The 13,174-nt window shown below is 36.4% G+C and overlaps 1 protein-coding gene across 3 annotated transcripts in view; it reads left to right on the top strand.

Moving 5' to 3' along the window:
• BCKDHB (branched chain keto acid dehydrogenase E1 subunit beta) overlaps nucleotides 1-13,174 on the top strand; it is a 121,842-nt gene that overhangs the window by 68,614 nt on the left and 40,054 nt on the right. For 2 of the 3 annotated variants that reach the window (XM_065681376.1, XM_065681377.1), the window contains exon 9: nucleotides 6,532-6,618. The exons of the other annotated variant lie outside the window; for it this stretch is intronic. In XM_065681376.1, the coding sequence (XP_065537448.1) occupies nucleotides 6,532-6,618 (87 nt within the window). The remainder of the gene's footprint in view (nucleotides 1-6,531; nucleotides 6,619-13,174) is intronic. 3 annotated transcript variants of the gene reach the window in all.

Raw genomic sequence — 13,174 nt, 5'->3', positions numbered from 1 at the left:
CCATGCCTTTTCATTGTGTTGTTTGAAAAATTTTTGCTTCCTTTCCAAGTAGTTTTCTCTTTGATCTACATACATTGTTGCCAACACACTGCTAGGATTCTCTGCTACATTATTGTAATACTGTGATATACTTACAGTAGCGTTACGAATCTTAGCAGAACGAGTGTAAGGCTGACTGTTTTATTACCAGCAGTTGTGAAATCTTGTTCATACTTTGAGCTGTTGAGCTGTGTGTGATGAAATAATGGTTTTTCTTGTAATTTGTTTGTCTTCGCATCTTGAGTTGACTGATAAATGAGTTTCAACTTTTGGGAATGTAGTGTAGACATCACAGTATAGTGGATTTTAAGACTCACTCTAATTTTTCTTCTCTGGGAATTTAGTAGTGTTGAAAACCACGTCAAATGATGTTATTTTATTCTCTTTTAATTCAGATTAATCTAAAATTTTTTCTTCAATGGTAGGGGTTATTTTTGTTGCTAGATTGGAGCTTTAAGGAGTGCATACTATTCCTAGCTTTTACTGCTTCTAGGAAAAGTTAGTTCATCAGGGCAACTGTGACAGTTGTAATTTGCGAACTAGATCATGATCCTTAGGAAGTTACAGGGCTTTCTCATGTCCAGGTTATTAGGACTCATCCTATTTCTCTTGTGTTCCTTCTTTTGGCACCCTAGTAAAAAATGTTCTTCAGGATCTGTTTGGTTTTCCAGAGATCCCATAACCCCAGTAAGGATCTGGGATGTCTGGAAATTGGGGATGCAATAACTGCATTTAAGATTGTCAGTATATCACATGCTCAAACAATTCATTGTATCTGGGAGGCGTCATCCTATGGATCTGTATGCGCTAAGTAAATGTAAACCACAGTGATTCATCTGTCAGGTTATGTTATGTATTTCTCTAGGGAAAGTGTTGAGTAGAAATCTGGGATCTTCTATCCCTATGCTTATGGTGTTCAGTACCAAGAATGCTGCTATGCAATTTAATTTGTTATTGAAACATTAAAAGGAAAATAGCCTGCCTAAGGTTTTACGGTTTCAAAGCACAGATTCATTAAAGCTGATTTAAAAATGAAAAAAAAAAAAGAAAAAGAAAAAGTTTTTTGAGGCATTTGTTGAAACTTTACCAAGTTTTGGTGTTTTTTTTTTTTTTTTTTTTAAGCTTCCGTATTCTGGTTTGTTTTCAGGAAAGGCACGCATCAATGCTCATTTTGATATCATTTTATAATTGTTTCATACATGCTTAGTGCCAAATGGATATAATACAGATAGAATTTCAGTGCTTTGCCAGCTTCTTTAAAATTATTTTAGAAAGCAGGTTTTTCAGTTACGCAGGGTACTTTTACGCTCACTAAAGGATACAATGAAAAGTAAGCAAAAATTTAAATGTGAGTGTAAGCATCAAAATATTTCCTTTTCTGTGAGAGGTGGAAATATTTTCTCTCTGAGATTTTCTTCTTAAAACAGGCAGTTTGCCATTGTGACACAATGACAGCCATTTATAATAAAATGCTGACTTTGATGGTAAACTGCATTTTATGCTATTATTCTCCACACATAGCAACAGCACTACTTCCAGCTTAACCAGCTGCTTCACTAACATAGCAACGGCCTTTAAAGACATTATCAAACTAATTTTGGTTTAAGTCTGCTTTCTTCTAAGTAAGGGCATAGTGTGTTATTGGTAGTGTCAGCACATAGATTTCAAAGTGCCTGGAAGTGCCAGACTTGTGTTGTTTTCTTCTGTCATCGGTGCCTGTAGGAGGGGAGAAAGCGGCCAACATGTGAATTGAGAATTGAACAGAGAGATGATGATAGAAACTCTTGGATAAAAAGTGTCACCAGGGAGGTTGAAAATAATTTGCTCAGCTGCTTCACTGCAAAAATCCTGGGCTGCAGTTCAGAAAGCCTTCAAAGTACACTCTGAAAGCACTAGTCTGGCAAAGACACTAGGTTTTCTTTTGCATTTCATTATCAGGGTGATCATGCCACTAGCCTTTTGCTCTGACACAAAACCAGTGGTCATCCTTGTGGATGACACTGGTGTAAAACAGTCCTGACAATGAAACTGAGGTGGAATAGCACATCCAGTATTGGTTTCTGGTTTTGTTTTAGTGTTAATTTAGTAGTTGAAAGCCCTAAAGTCTCTTCTCTTAATGACTGGATATAGCACAGGTGACAGTGGTGTGCCATGACCTGTCTGTCAGGTGCCTCCTGGAGAGAGGAAGAACTGCTGAAGTTTTCGTGAGCAAATTCTGATTTGCCTTTGATCTCTGAATCTGTCTCTGGGGTGGTGTTTGCTGCTTTGTGCTAACTGTCCACTGCTGCAGGACAAATCCGGTATCTCCTTCAGCTGGCTTACCCCATGGCCCCTTTATTGCTTGAGGAGATGTCAGGGATGGGCTGGGAACAGGAGGTTCTAGGTAGGGTAGGACCTCTCGCTTATGGGAGCAACCAAGGTTGCGTTAGCTGAACTTAGCTGTGAAAGTGCAGAGTGACAGCGGCACAAAGCAGAGCTGTGCTCTCTAAATGCCTGGGTGTTGCTTTTCACTTTCCTCTATGGTCTGTTATTAAAGATGGCAAAAAAGTTTCCATTTTGATGTAATTTGAAGTAGGTTATACCTACAGGATGACTTAGTACCCCCAGAAATATCTCTGGACTTTAAAGATCAGCAAGCAACATCTTCAGATTGTGCATGTAAAGAAGGAACATTTTTATTGATGCCAATCTCCTAAGCCATACCATATTTTTTTTTAAGATGCATTTAAAAAAGTATTCTACATGAGTTGCAGAATGTGCATACACTTCAACATTTTAATCTTTTACTGAGGTAAGAAGAGTGTAAAGACTGGGGTTTTAGTAGAAAGAGTGGGGATGTTGGGGAAGTGGAGGAGTATCAAGCACTTACAAGAAATGCAACAAGTTGTGAGGGGACAAAATATGCCATTTGTTAAAAAAGCCATCCTTTTCTCTAATTAATCCAAATGGAAAAGAAACCCACTCCAACTATCCACATTTTTAAAAGGTGATAAAATTGTAAGATTCTGTGCTGGTGAATTTGTTACACTGATTTACTTACTGTTTTCTCCAGTTTTATGCCACTGCTATTTCCCATGAAGTTTGAAGATTGAGAATCCCATTAGATAATGTTACTGTGCTGCATTTATTTGGACTGTAAATGCTCTTCTGAATATTAGGCTTCAGTTGGGCTGACTTTAACTGTATGGCACAGAAAGGCAGTGTTGGTGAATAGAAATAGTAAAGTCATGAGGTCCTGCAGAGCTGGACTTTTAACCTGTTTTTTAATATTTCTGTCCAAGATATATAAACTTTTGAAACCATTACTGATAAAAACATAGAGGTAACAAACAGCTGGAGAAATAGATAAAATAGACAGTTACTGATAAAGAGGAGATACACTCTTTAACTGAGTTGTGTTCTGGCACACAATGTATTTTTCAACATATCCAAATATAATTTTGTATCTTGAAATAATAAATGCACACTGTATTTCCATCTTTATTCCAGGAAGTAATTATCCTTCAAGGACAAACCCCTCTGTCCCAGGAACAGGGGATTGCAGTCATCAGTTGAAGCTGGACTCAGTGTTGTTATGCTTTGGCCAAAAGGCTTCATGCATCCAAGAGCTCCAATATTGAGGTTATATTATCTCCATATTTGGTGGTGGTGTGAAAAAGTCTGGAATGCTGTTTCCAGATGGGTGTACTTCAAGAAGGACATTGAAAACTGGAGGTGATTCAGGATATGGTCATAAGAGTGATGAAGGAATTAGAAGTGTGCTGTTTGGTGAAAGATTTAGAGCTCAGTCTGCTTTGTTTAGCACAAATGTGGTCAAGATACCATTTGATCACAATCTTAATGTATTCATGTAGGAAGCAGATATGTGCTAATAGATAGTTTCTCCATCTAGCAAACAGAAGAAAAAGAACCAACAGCTTGAAATTGAAGTCAGCCAAATTAGTTTGGAAATAAGGTGCAGAATTTTAACAGTGAAGGCAGTTGAACACTGAAACAACTTACCAACAGCTGTGATGCATTTGCAAATGTTGGAAATACCATAGCTAAGATTGCACGTGTTTTTGAAAGACTGACTGTCGTTTAGGAACAAGTGTTAATGTGAAGTAGAAATTGATGCAGGAGCCTGTAATACTCAGGAATTGCAATAGTTGTGTCCTTCCTTAAAAGTTCAGGACTGTATTTGCAGTGCAGTGTAGTGGTTAATTTCTGCTTCTTTTGATTCTGGTTTAACCCATAGGAGAATTTTTATTGTACTTCTAACTGGCACGATGTGATGCAGGTATCCACGCTGACCCTAAACAAGCTAGGATAGGTACTAAAACCACAAAAGCTATGCTAGTTTTCCAACAGGAGTGACAAATAGTGCTTTTTAACAGGGCTGAGATGCTTGTATACAATGCTTGATCTCAGCTGCTTACTCATTCTTAACAAGTTCCTACAGGTAAGGGATCCTTGAAGCCTTGGGAAGTTATATGTAAAACTAAGGATTTCTCATATAGGAGAAGCAGGTTTCCAAACTGAGATTTTTCTTCTTTTTATTTTTGACTTTATTGTTTACATGTGTTCAATATGGGAACAGGCAAATTAATACAAGAAAAGTTACCAGCTACTTAGAACAAGAAGCTGTATTAGACTCAGGAAACCTGCAACGTGAAAATAGTTGGATGCTGAGAAGTTGTGAAGGAGCACATTAAAGGTCCTGGTTTTACTCTTTCCTAAACATCAGATTATCTCCATTGTGTAGACAGGACTGCTAGATTACTGGTCTGATCCCATGTGGATTTTCTTATATGAGTCCTAACAAAGTCTGTTTCATACTACTAAATTCTGAGAAACCGAATCTGTAACTTTGATAATAGCTTGTAATGTTTCAAAGTGTGAACCTCTCACAATAAATACATGCAAAATAATATTTATTTAAACTAACAGGATTAAAAAAATCTTTGAAATTGATTAATTGTATTGTTTTTTCCCATGGCAACTTAAAACTGATCGTATCAGTTTTATCATATCAAATTAAAACTGGAGTGTACATTTTGTTTGTTTAACTGCCATTTTGATTTATTGGACAGACTTATAGTGCAGTTAATGTCTCTGCTCTTTAGATAGGAGTTTCCAGTGCTGGCAAAAGAAATTCAAGAAAAGGGCCTACATAACTTTGGATTGCTTTCCAACTGTTGAAATGCCTTTTCCTGCCTTGTTTAGCTCTGAATGTTGTCAAACCACTTCATAGTACAGTATATGGATCATCTAGTTTATAGGCCTGTGACTTGCCAATACATCTGTGGATGAGCTGTGTAGAGCCATTGATTGAGTCATAGCTAGAAAAGCAAAAGAAATAGAAAAGCACTTGAATCAGAAGGAAAACTGTACAATTAAGGCATTAGCTTTATGAATTCTATTATGTGTGCAGCTGCCTGACTGGAAATGTGCTGGCGTAGACATTAAATTGAAGATCACAGCATTAAAAAAGTGTGACCTGATAGCCTAGCACTGTTGTGGGCTTTTGCACTTGGTGACTAACAGTGCAGCAGCAGTACACTATGTGCTTATCTTAAAAGTCAGACTGTAACTGTTCTTGAAAGATTAACATACACATTATTCTGATGGTTTTTTTCTGATATATGTGTCTCTAGAAGTTCATGAAACTTTTCTATGCACCTGACTATATGTGTATTACAAAATGTGAGATGTTGCTGCCATATTTCTGACCAAAGGTATCTCATGCTGTTTGATTCTAGGCAATTTAGCATGTAGTTGCAGTAAACTGTAAGATATTTGGGCGTGGTGAAGCTTTATAGTCCCATCAGATTAAAAATATTTTTCTTCCGTTGTTATGTTTCATAATGAATACTTTTTTTTTTAATTAAAGATACTTAAATCACCTTCTGTATATATTGTGCTATGTGATTATAAAGTAGATCATGTAAAAACCACACAAACTTTGAGATCTAAAATTAGAAAATGTAGCTTCTAACTGCCATGTAAAACTTAAACAAGCATCATGAATCTATATAATTGTTTTCTTCCTGAAATTTTTATTTAACAATTTTACTTTCTGAATAGTTATGATTCATAACTTTACCTGGGATCTGGTTGTGCAGAGATACGTATCAGTGAAAGATTTCTTTACATGTGTTTCAGGATCAAAGTTTTTATCAATGACTTGTTAAAATCCTTGTTCTCCTTCAGAAATGTCACAGTTTGCATTGATAGGGTGAATTCATAGTCAATGGAATAAATTTTTATTCTTGGTATTTGCTTAAAATGGAAGCTGGAAACACTTTTACAGGAAATATAAAAACATCCTATTAATTACTCAATTTAGACTTTTGATTTATCTTTCAGCGAAAAATGCAAGAGGGGAGAAATAGCTGCATTCTGACAGTGCTTAATAATGACATATTTTTCATATATTCCATGCGCAGTACAAGTAATAAATCACAAGAGCTATAATTTGATTACATTTTTGGGATTTGTTTTTCCTTTCAGTCAGTGGTGAAGACTGGGCGGTTGCTGATAAGCCATGAGGCTCCCTTGACAGGAGGATTTGCTTCTGAAATCAGTTCCACAGTTCAGGTACACAGATTGTTTGTATGAAAGTGTTCTGAGTGGCTGAATATATTTACTTATAAAAGGAATATTTACTACTGCATTAAAAATTGAGGTTTTATTTTTTTAAGTTATTCTTTTACATTTTTATTAGATTTCAGTTTTGTGGGTGTTTGCAATACTTTACCTCAACATCTGAGAAACCATGTACCTACCAGGCACTGTGCATAGCTTCTGCTACAGTAGAAATCTTAACTTTTAGTGAAAAGGAGGGAGGAGGCACTGTCAGATGCAAAGGGAAAATCTTTATGTATGGTCTGATTTTAATGTACTTTTTTTACTTTTCTCATATTTTTATCTCTAAAGCTTTAAAATACATTCTAGGAGAGTTGAAATCTGAGAAAGCACCCAAACCCAGTGCAGTGTAATGTGGTGTTATGCATAGTGTTCAGAGATTTAGGAAAGCACTCTGTGGAAGTGTTTCATGCATAGTTATGTAGATGCTCACACTTGTGGAGAGCTTGTATGCACAGGACAGCTCTGAAAGGTTGAGGCGCACATCACTAGCAGTTGTTTGGAGCATTAGGCTTTAACTTTTCTGGAAGTCCTTTTGAGCTTTCTGACATGTTTTATACCTGTACTTACATACAGATTTTCATCCTAACTTGATTTCTTTCCTATGCACATCTGTGATACTGGTTTATAGAAACATTTAAACTAATTGTGTCCATCACCATCTGATTACCATTTTCTGATTATTCTGTTCTTAGAGTAATTAAATTATAGGTCTAGAGAGAAATGGGATTCTAAATTTCACAAAATATAAACTGTGGTTTACATTTTGTGAAAGTAGTAGTAGTTAAAAGTCTGGGATTTAGCCTTTTTGTAGGAAGGAATAGACTTAATTGTTCTGGGAATGTAATTTTGAATTTCATATGCATAAGGAGTCAGAAATCTGTTTCTTGATCTGTAGTGCAATTTCTTTTAAAGAGTAATTGTATTAATTTTAGTATAATTAAATGAAGGTCATTTTTTTTTTCCCTACCAAAATTTTGTCTCTGTTAAAAACCAAATATTTATCATCCTGTTAAGTAATTAGTATTTGACCTCCCTTCTCTTATAGGTAGCCTCTTTGATTAAAATAGGTCTAGGAAAGTCATAAGGTACTGCCAAACGTGTGTTGAAAGTACTGATTTTCCTGAAATTCTTACAAAAATGTGAAATAAACTCAACCAAAAGAACCTGACTTTCAGTGTCTTGCATTATTAATAACACTGGAGGAGAAAACTTGTTTTAAGCCGTGCAGTAATCTCATAATTTACTGACATAGCAAAGAAAAGCATATGTATTGGAGAAAAAAGTGAGTTGAAAATTAAAAAAGCTCATCAGTAAATATTACTAGAAGAACGTGAGATGCAAAATGTGTTGCTGAAACTACAAAATGAAGGTTTAATCTTCTCAGACCTCCATTAAGAAAGTTAATTACCTGATTGATCCATCTTGGGGGTGTTTTCATCTCAGAGATCTATCTTGGTAGACCACTCAGAAAACAGAAAACAAAGCTTAAAACGCTTTAATAAAGAGGCATTTATTTTTGTCTATTGAAAGCAAATATTTGTTTCATGATAGCTCATAATTTTATATTGATTTTTTTTTAGGAAAGTAGGATTTATATCTTGAGAAATATGAATTAATTTGTCACACATACTACCTCAGAATACATTGGAATATAGCTATGGCATTGAATTTATCCATGGGGAGATTCTTTCATATAAATTGCTTGACGAGCATCTATGTTATAACCATATTGTCATTACTCTTTATACCCGTTCTTGAAGATTTTATCATCTGTACTAAAATTTTGATACCAGTTATTTTTAAGAGTATTCATACTGCAAAAGAGATTAGAATAATATTTGCAAAGCGTTACAACTTTTTAAAGAAGAATATTGTTTTAGGCATAATAAAGACCTTGCTTTTTTTGTTCAGTTAAAACTCTTGATCTCTAAATGATCAAGATAAGTCCATATGTCTATTGTTACGGGGCTGTAAAAATGAAAACAAGAAGTGAAATTCTCCTGCTGGATACATTGTGTACTGAGGATGCCAAATATTGGGGATTGCAGTTGGCTTTAGTTTCCTCTTACACATGGAAGTAATAAGACTTCAATAAAGTGTGTCCAGTTGGATTAGATGGTTAGTTTCCATACTGTTATTCCATCCTTGCTGTGGGGTCTCTTATCGTAGAAATAAGGTGAATAAAAGTACATAGGTTATTTTGAAAATTAACTGTCCCAAACACTTCATGGTGGTGTACACTTCAAGGAAATGAGTATGAATGGAAATAATGGCTTTCACCCATGGACTGGACGAGAAAACTATATTGAACAGTTTTCTTTTTGCATATGAGAGATTAAAAGCATTGTTTGGAGAGCATATTAAGATTTGTTCTGTGTCAAATAAGGAACATTTGAAAGGGGCACATTATTACGTTAAGTAGTTATTTACTCTGATTTCTCAAGTACATAAACCAGAACAGGATGAAGTGGTGTAGTTAAAATGCTGTGATATGTAATCTCGGTGGGTATTCTGAATTGAGCAACAGATGATTAGATTCAGCACAGGTGAAGGTAATCCTTCGCATTGATTATATTCTGTATAAAGGCTTGCAGACCTGTCAAGCTCAGCAGTGAGGGCACTAAACTTCTGCTTAAGGCATATGGTTGGAGCACAGTCTGAGAAGCTTTGGAGAAGGGCCCACTGAGATGTCACTTCCAAAATAATGAGGCACTGGGTGTGGAAATCAGCAGTACATTAATCATTTGTGGTATAAAAGAACATAAATTCAGTATTTGTGTCCCTGTTAAAAAAAAAAAAAAAGAAAAAAAAAGAAATATGATGTTTTCAAGGAAAGATGAGAGGGAGGAAAAGGGGAAACGGGAGTAGATTTTTTTTGTATGATCGATAAAAGGCTCGTCTATACACACACGTGCGCACAAAGGAGCCCAGAGGCATTGCAGCTAGCAGGGGAACCCCAACAATAAAGTCCATGAAATGGAGCCCCTGTCTCAGCTCCTGCCAGGGCTGTCCAACAGCCGGGGCAGGGACACTCTGGTCCTCTTTGCAGACTGAAGGGGATTGCTGCCTGCCAGCATTTGGGACTTAGTATGTGAGTGTCGTGGCTTAAGCTCAGCTGTAAATCACGTAGTTGCTCTCTCACTCCCACCATTTCCTTCCCCCACTCCCGGAGGGATGGAGAGGATAATTGAGAGCATGTAACTCCCATGGGTTGAGATAAGAATAGCCCAGTAACTAAGGTATAACACAAACCACTGCTGCTACCACCAATAATAATAATGGTAAGGGAAATAACAAGGGAAGAGAATACAACTGCTCACCACCCGCCGATACCCAGCCCAATCGAGCAGTGAACTAGCACTTCTGCGTAACTCTCAGTTTACATCCTGGGCATGACGTGCTGTGGTATGGAATACCTCTTTGGTCAGTCTGGGTCAGGAGTCCTGTCTCTGCTTCCTCCTGGCTTCCCCTCCTCCCTGGCAGAGCATGAGACTCAGAAAGTCCTTGGTCAGAGTAAACATTACTGAGCAGCAACTAAAAACATCGGTGTTATCAGTGCTGTTCCCAGGCTGAAAGTCCAAAACACAGCACTGCACCAGCTACTAAGAAGGAGAAAAACTGACTGCTACTGCTGAACCCAGGACAGTGAGGCAGGGAGGAACATGGGTATGGCTGAAAATTTCATGGTGACCTCAAGGATGCTATTTCATTAAAAACATTTTGAACTCCACAATTCTGAGATAAATTTCATGTAAGGCTGAAACAAATAGCTTTTGTTTTTAAAATTGAATTTTTAACAGTCACTAGTGTAAAATGTGGTTCTTGCTATTTGCTGGTTTTATGTAGCTTCTGTGTGTTATAGAATGTGTGCAGTGTTTTGAGCATTAGAGGCCTGATTGCATGGCATTGATCTTGCAAATACAGAAAATGCGTGTTACAGGAAGGTCTTGCTGGTTTCTGTCAATCCTTTACAAATAATGGCTAAAATATTGAAAAAATAGAAAATGTTTTACTAATTTTGAATGTTTTTATTTAAGGAATTTGACATTCAGTTTAGGAATTTTGATTTTTGTGTACATCAATGCCATTATAGCAGAATACACCATGAAGATGTATGCTGCTACATAACACACAAGAAATGCATGTGGTGAAAGAAAGGTGTTAGCTGGCCTGATAAAGACAATTTCTGTCTACAAATTAACAACTCAGCACAGTGTTTTTTTTTTTGTAGAGGGTTGCACACATGTAAAAAGGAACATATTTTCTTCATTCTTGCAAGAATGTTTTAAATGTGTTTTTTGTCTTAGTAGCATAGTTTCTTTTCTTATTGCCCGGTAACTCCTTTGTTCCTGGGCATCTTGTGAGGATTGGGGGAGCAGGGGCTGTTGGGTCAAGTACCAAAGAAATGTACAGTTGAACAGAGCTCAGTCCTCAGGAGTCGTTCCAGAGAGCTCAGTGTGTTTCCTAGAGTTACGTATGGGTTTCAGTCTTCCAAAAGCTTGATATTAATCAAAGGATAGATCCCAGCAAATTCAATGGAATAACCTGTTTCTGAGGATTGAGTTACGTGATGTTATTTCCAATACTTCAGTTATGTATCTAAAAATTGGATATAATAATATTTGTCTATTTGGATTGGTGGTGCTTTAGGTTTCCTCCTGCTGCTGCTAAATAGGGCCTAATCTCCAGTAAGTATTGTAATTTCTTGCTAGTGGCTAACATTAGGAGAAACTATTAGATAAGCTATTTTTGTCAGAAGCATTTCAGGAAAAGGAGGAGAGGATACGTCTAGGAATATCTTTCAAAAACTAAGAGTTTCACGGAAATTTAGTTCTAAAGCAAGTTACCATAGACAGAACGTGCCAAAACAAAAAAAGCCTGAACGACAGCAGTAACAAAATAATTCAGTGATTTCAGCAGTATGAACATTTAGAGTAAAATAGCCTGAAGGTTGATATTGGACAAGGACTGTCAAACTATTATTTTACAGAGGCCTAACAACAACAACAACAAAAATGATCTTTCTAACAAAAAGCTTTCAGAATGTGTGAACTGAGTAATTTTTCGTATCATTACGTGTCTTTAAAATCTGAGCTGCTGAGATATTCCAAACAGTCCCATTATTTTGGTTCTCTCATGAGCAGAAGTTAAGGTGGAATTTCCCAATGAGCTGTGACAGTCCATGGCTTTTTATGATACTTTGTGGAAACAATCACAACACAGTACCCCAAAATATTTTTGAGACCAGGTCTCAGCTTTGGTTTATGTCTGTACTTAGTGCAAAAGGGGCCAACCAATAACATGGTCTGTGGGATTTGTATTGAAATTACAGTGAATTATTAAACTATTTAACTTCACCACTTTTGCTCTTTTAGCCCATTTAAGCAGGAATTACAAGGTAGAAAAAGCCTGGCTTTATATATCACATCAGTTTCTGTCACTAGGAGTATGAAATAGGAAATGTGGGTAGAGAATATAGAGGAAAGCTGGAATAAATACATGGAAGCAAATTCAAGTTTGGCATAAAGTGGATAGTAATTCCACAGAAAAAGAGCAGTGAACTGAAGGAAAAGAGAATCAAAACATAGAATAATAAAAAAGAACAATGTTATTTCAGAAGTAAGGAGTTGGGATTAGTAAGGGAAGTATCATCAACATAAAGTTGCCAGCCAGTAAGATGTATGTGAAAGGTGCATGAAGATGTTCCTTGTGTTTATAAAATAGGACTATAGGCAGTTCAGGAACCCCCAGTTTATGGTGCAGCATGTAGTAGAAGCAAATTTACTATGCAAGTCTGAAGTCTTACATTGTATTGAATGTCATTGGCATATTTTGATAAGCAATGTAGAAAATAAAAGTAAATAGACAAAATGTTACAAAACCAAGATTTCTCAAAGGATATAAATTGATATTAATAAAAAAGATGAATTTTGTATACTACAAAAATGTTAAAAAAGATTTACTGGTGATACCAAAAAGTTCAGTAAAATCAGTGGAAAAAAGGATCTTTCATATTACAAATTTGATTTACTGATTATCAAACTAGCAGTTATACTGTCTCCTAAAGAGTTTGGACACAGCAATAAACACTCAAACTTTTCTGTTTTCTTTTGTAAACAGAAGAACCAGTTTTGTGCCTGTACTTCCCTCTGTGTCCCCGTCTAGACCTTTGCCCCTTCTTGCAACAGTGCTTGCACAGTACCTGGGGCTTGGGAGCCTGGCTGTAGGGTGGCTGTGTTTGTCTGGCGAAGGTGGTACTTTTCTGAACCTTTATCACTTCTAAAAAGAAAGCAAATTTGAACAAGGAATGACGGTGCATAGAGTGGTGCCTCTAATTTCTCTGCAGTAAATTTTTGAGACCAAAATTGTTCTTGATGTTGCACCAAAGTCTCTATTATGGGTGGAAGTATCTTAAGTTTCATTTTGTCTCATGTTCTGATGCCTGTGACCCATATGGAAGTCTTGTTTTATAACTATAAAAAATGCAGCACAAGATGGATGGAAT

The sequence above is a fragment of the Lathamus discolor genome, chromosome 5 (assembly GCF_037157495.1).
Source record: "Lathamus discolor isolate bLatDis1 chromosome 5, bLatDis1.hap1, whole genome shotgun sequence".
Lineage (NCBI taxonomy): Eukaryota > Metazoa > Chordata > Aves > Psittaciformes > Psittacidae > Lathamus > Lathamus discolor.
The sequence above is the reverse complement of the archived record's forward strand: the minus strand, read 5'-3'. Positions and strand labels throughout refer to the sequence as shown.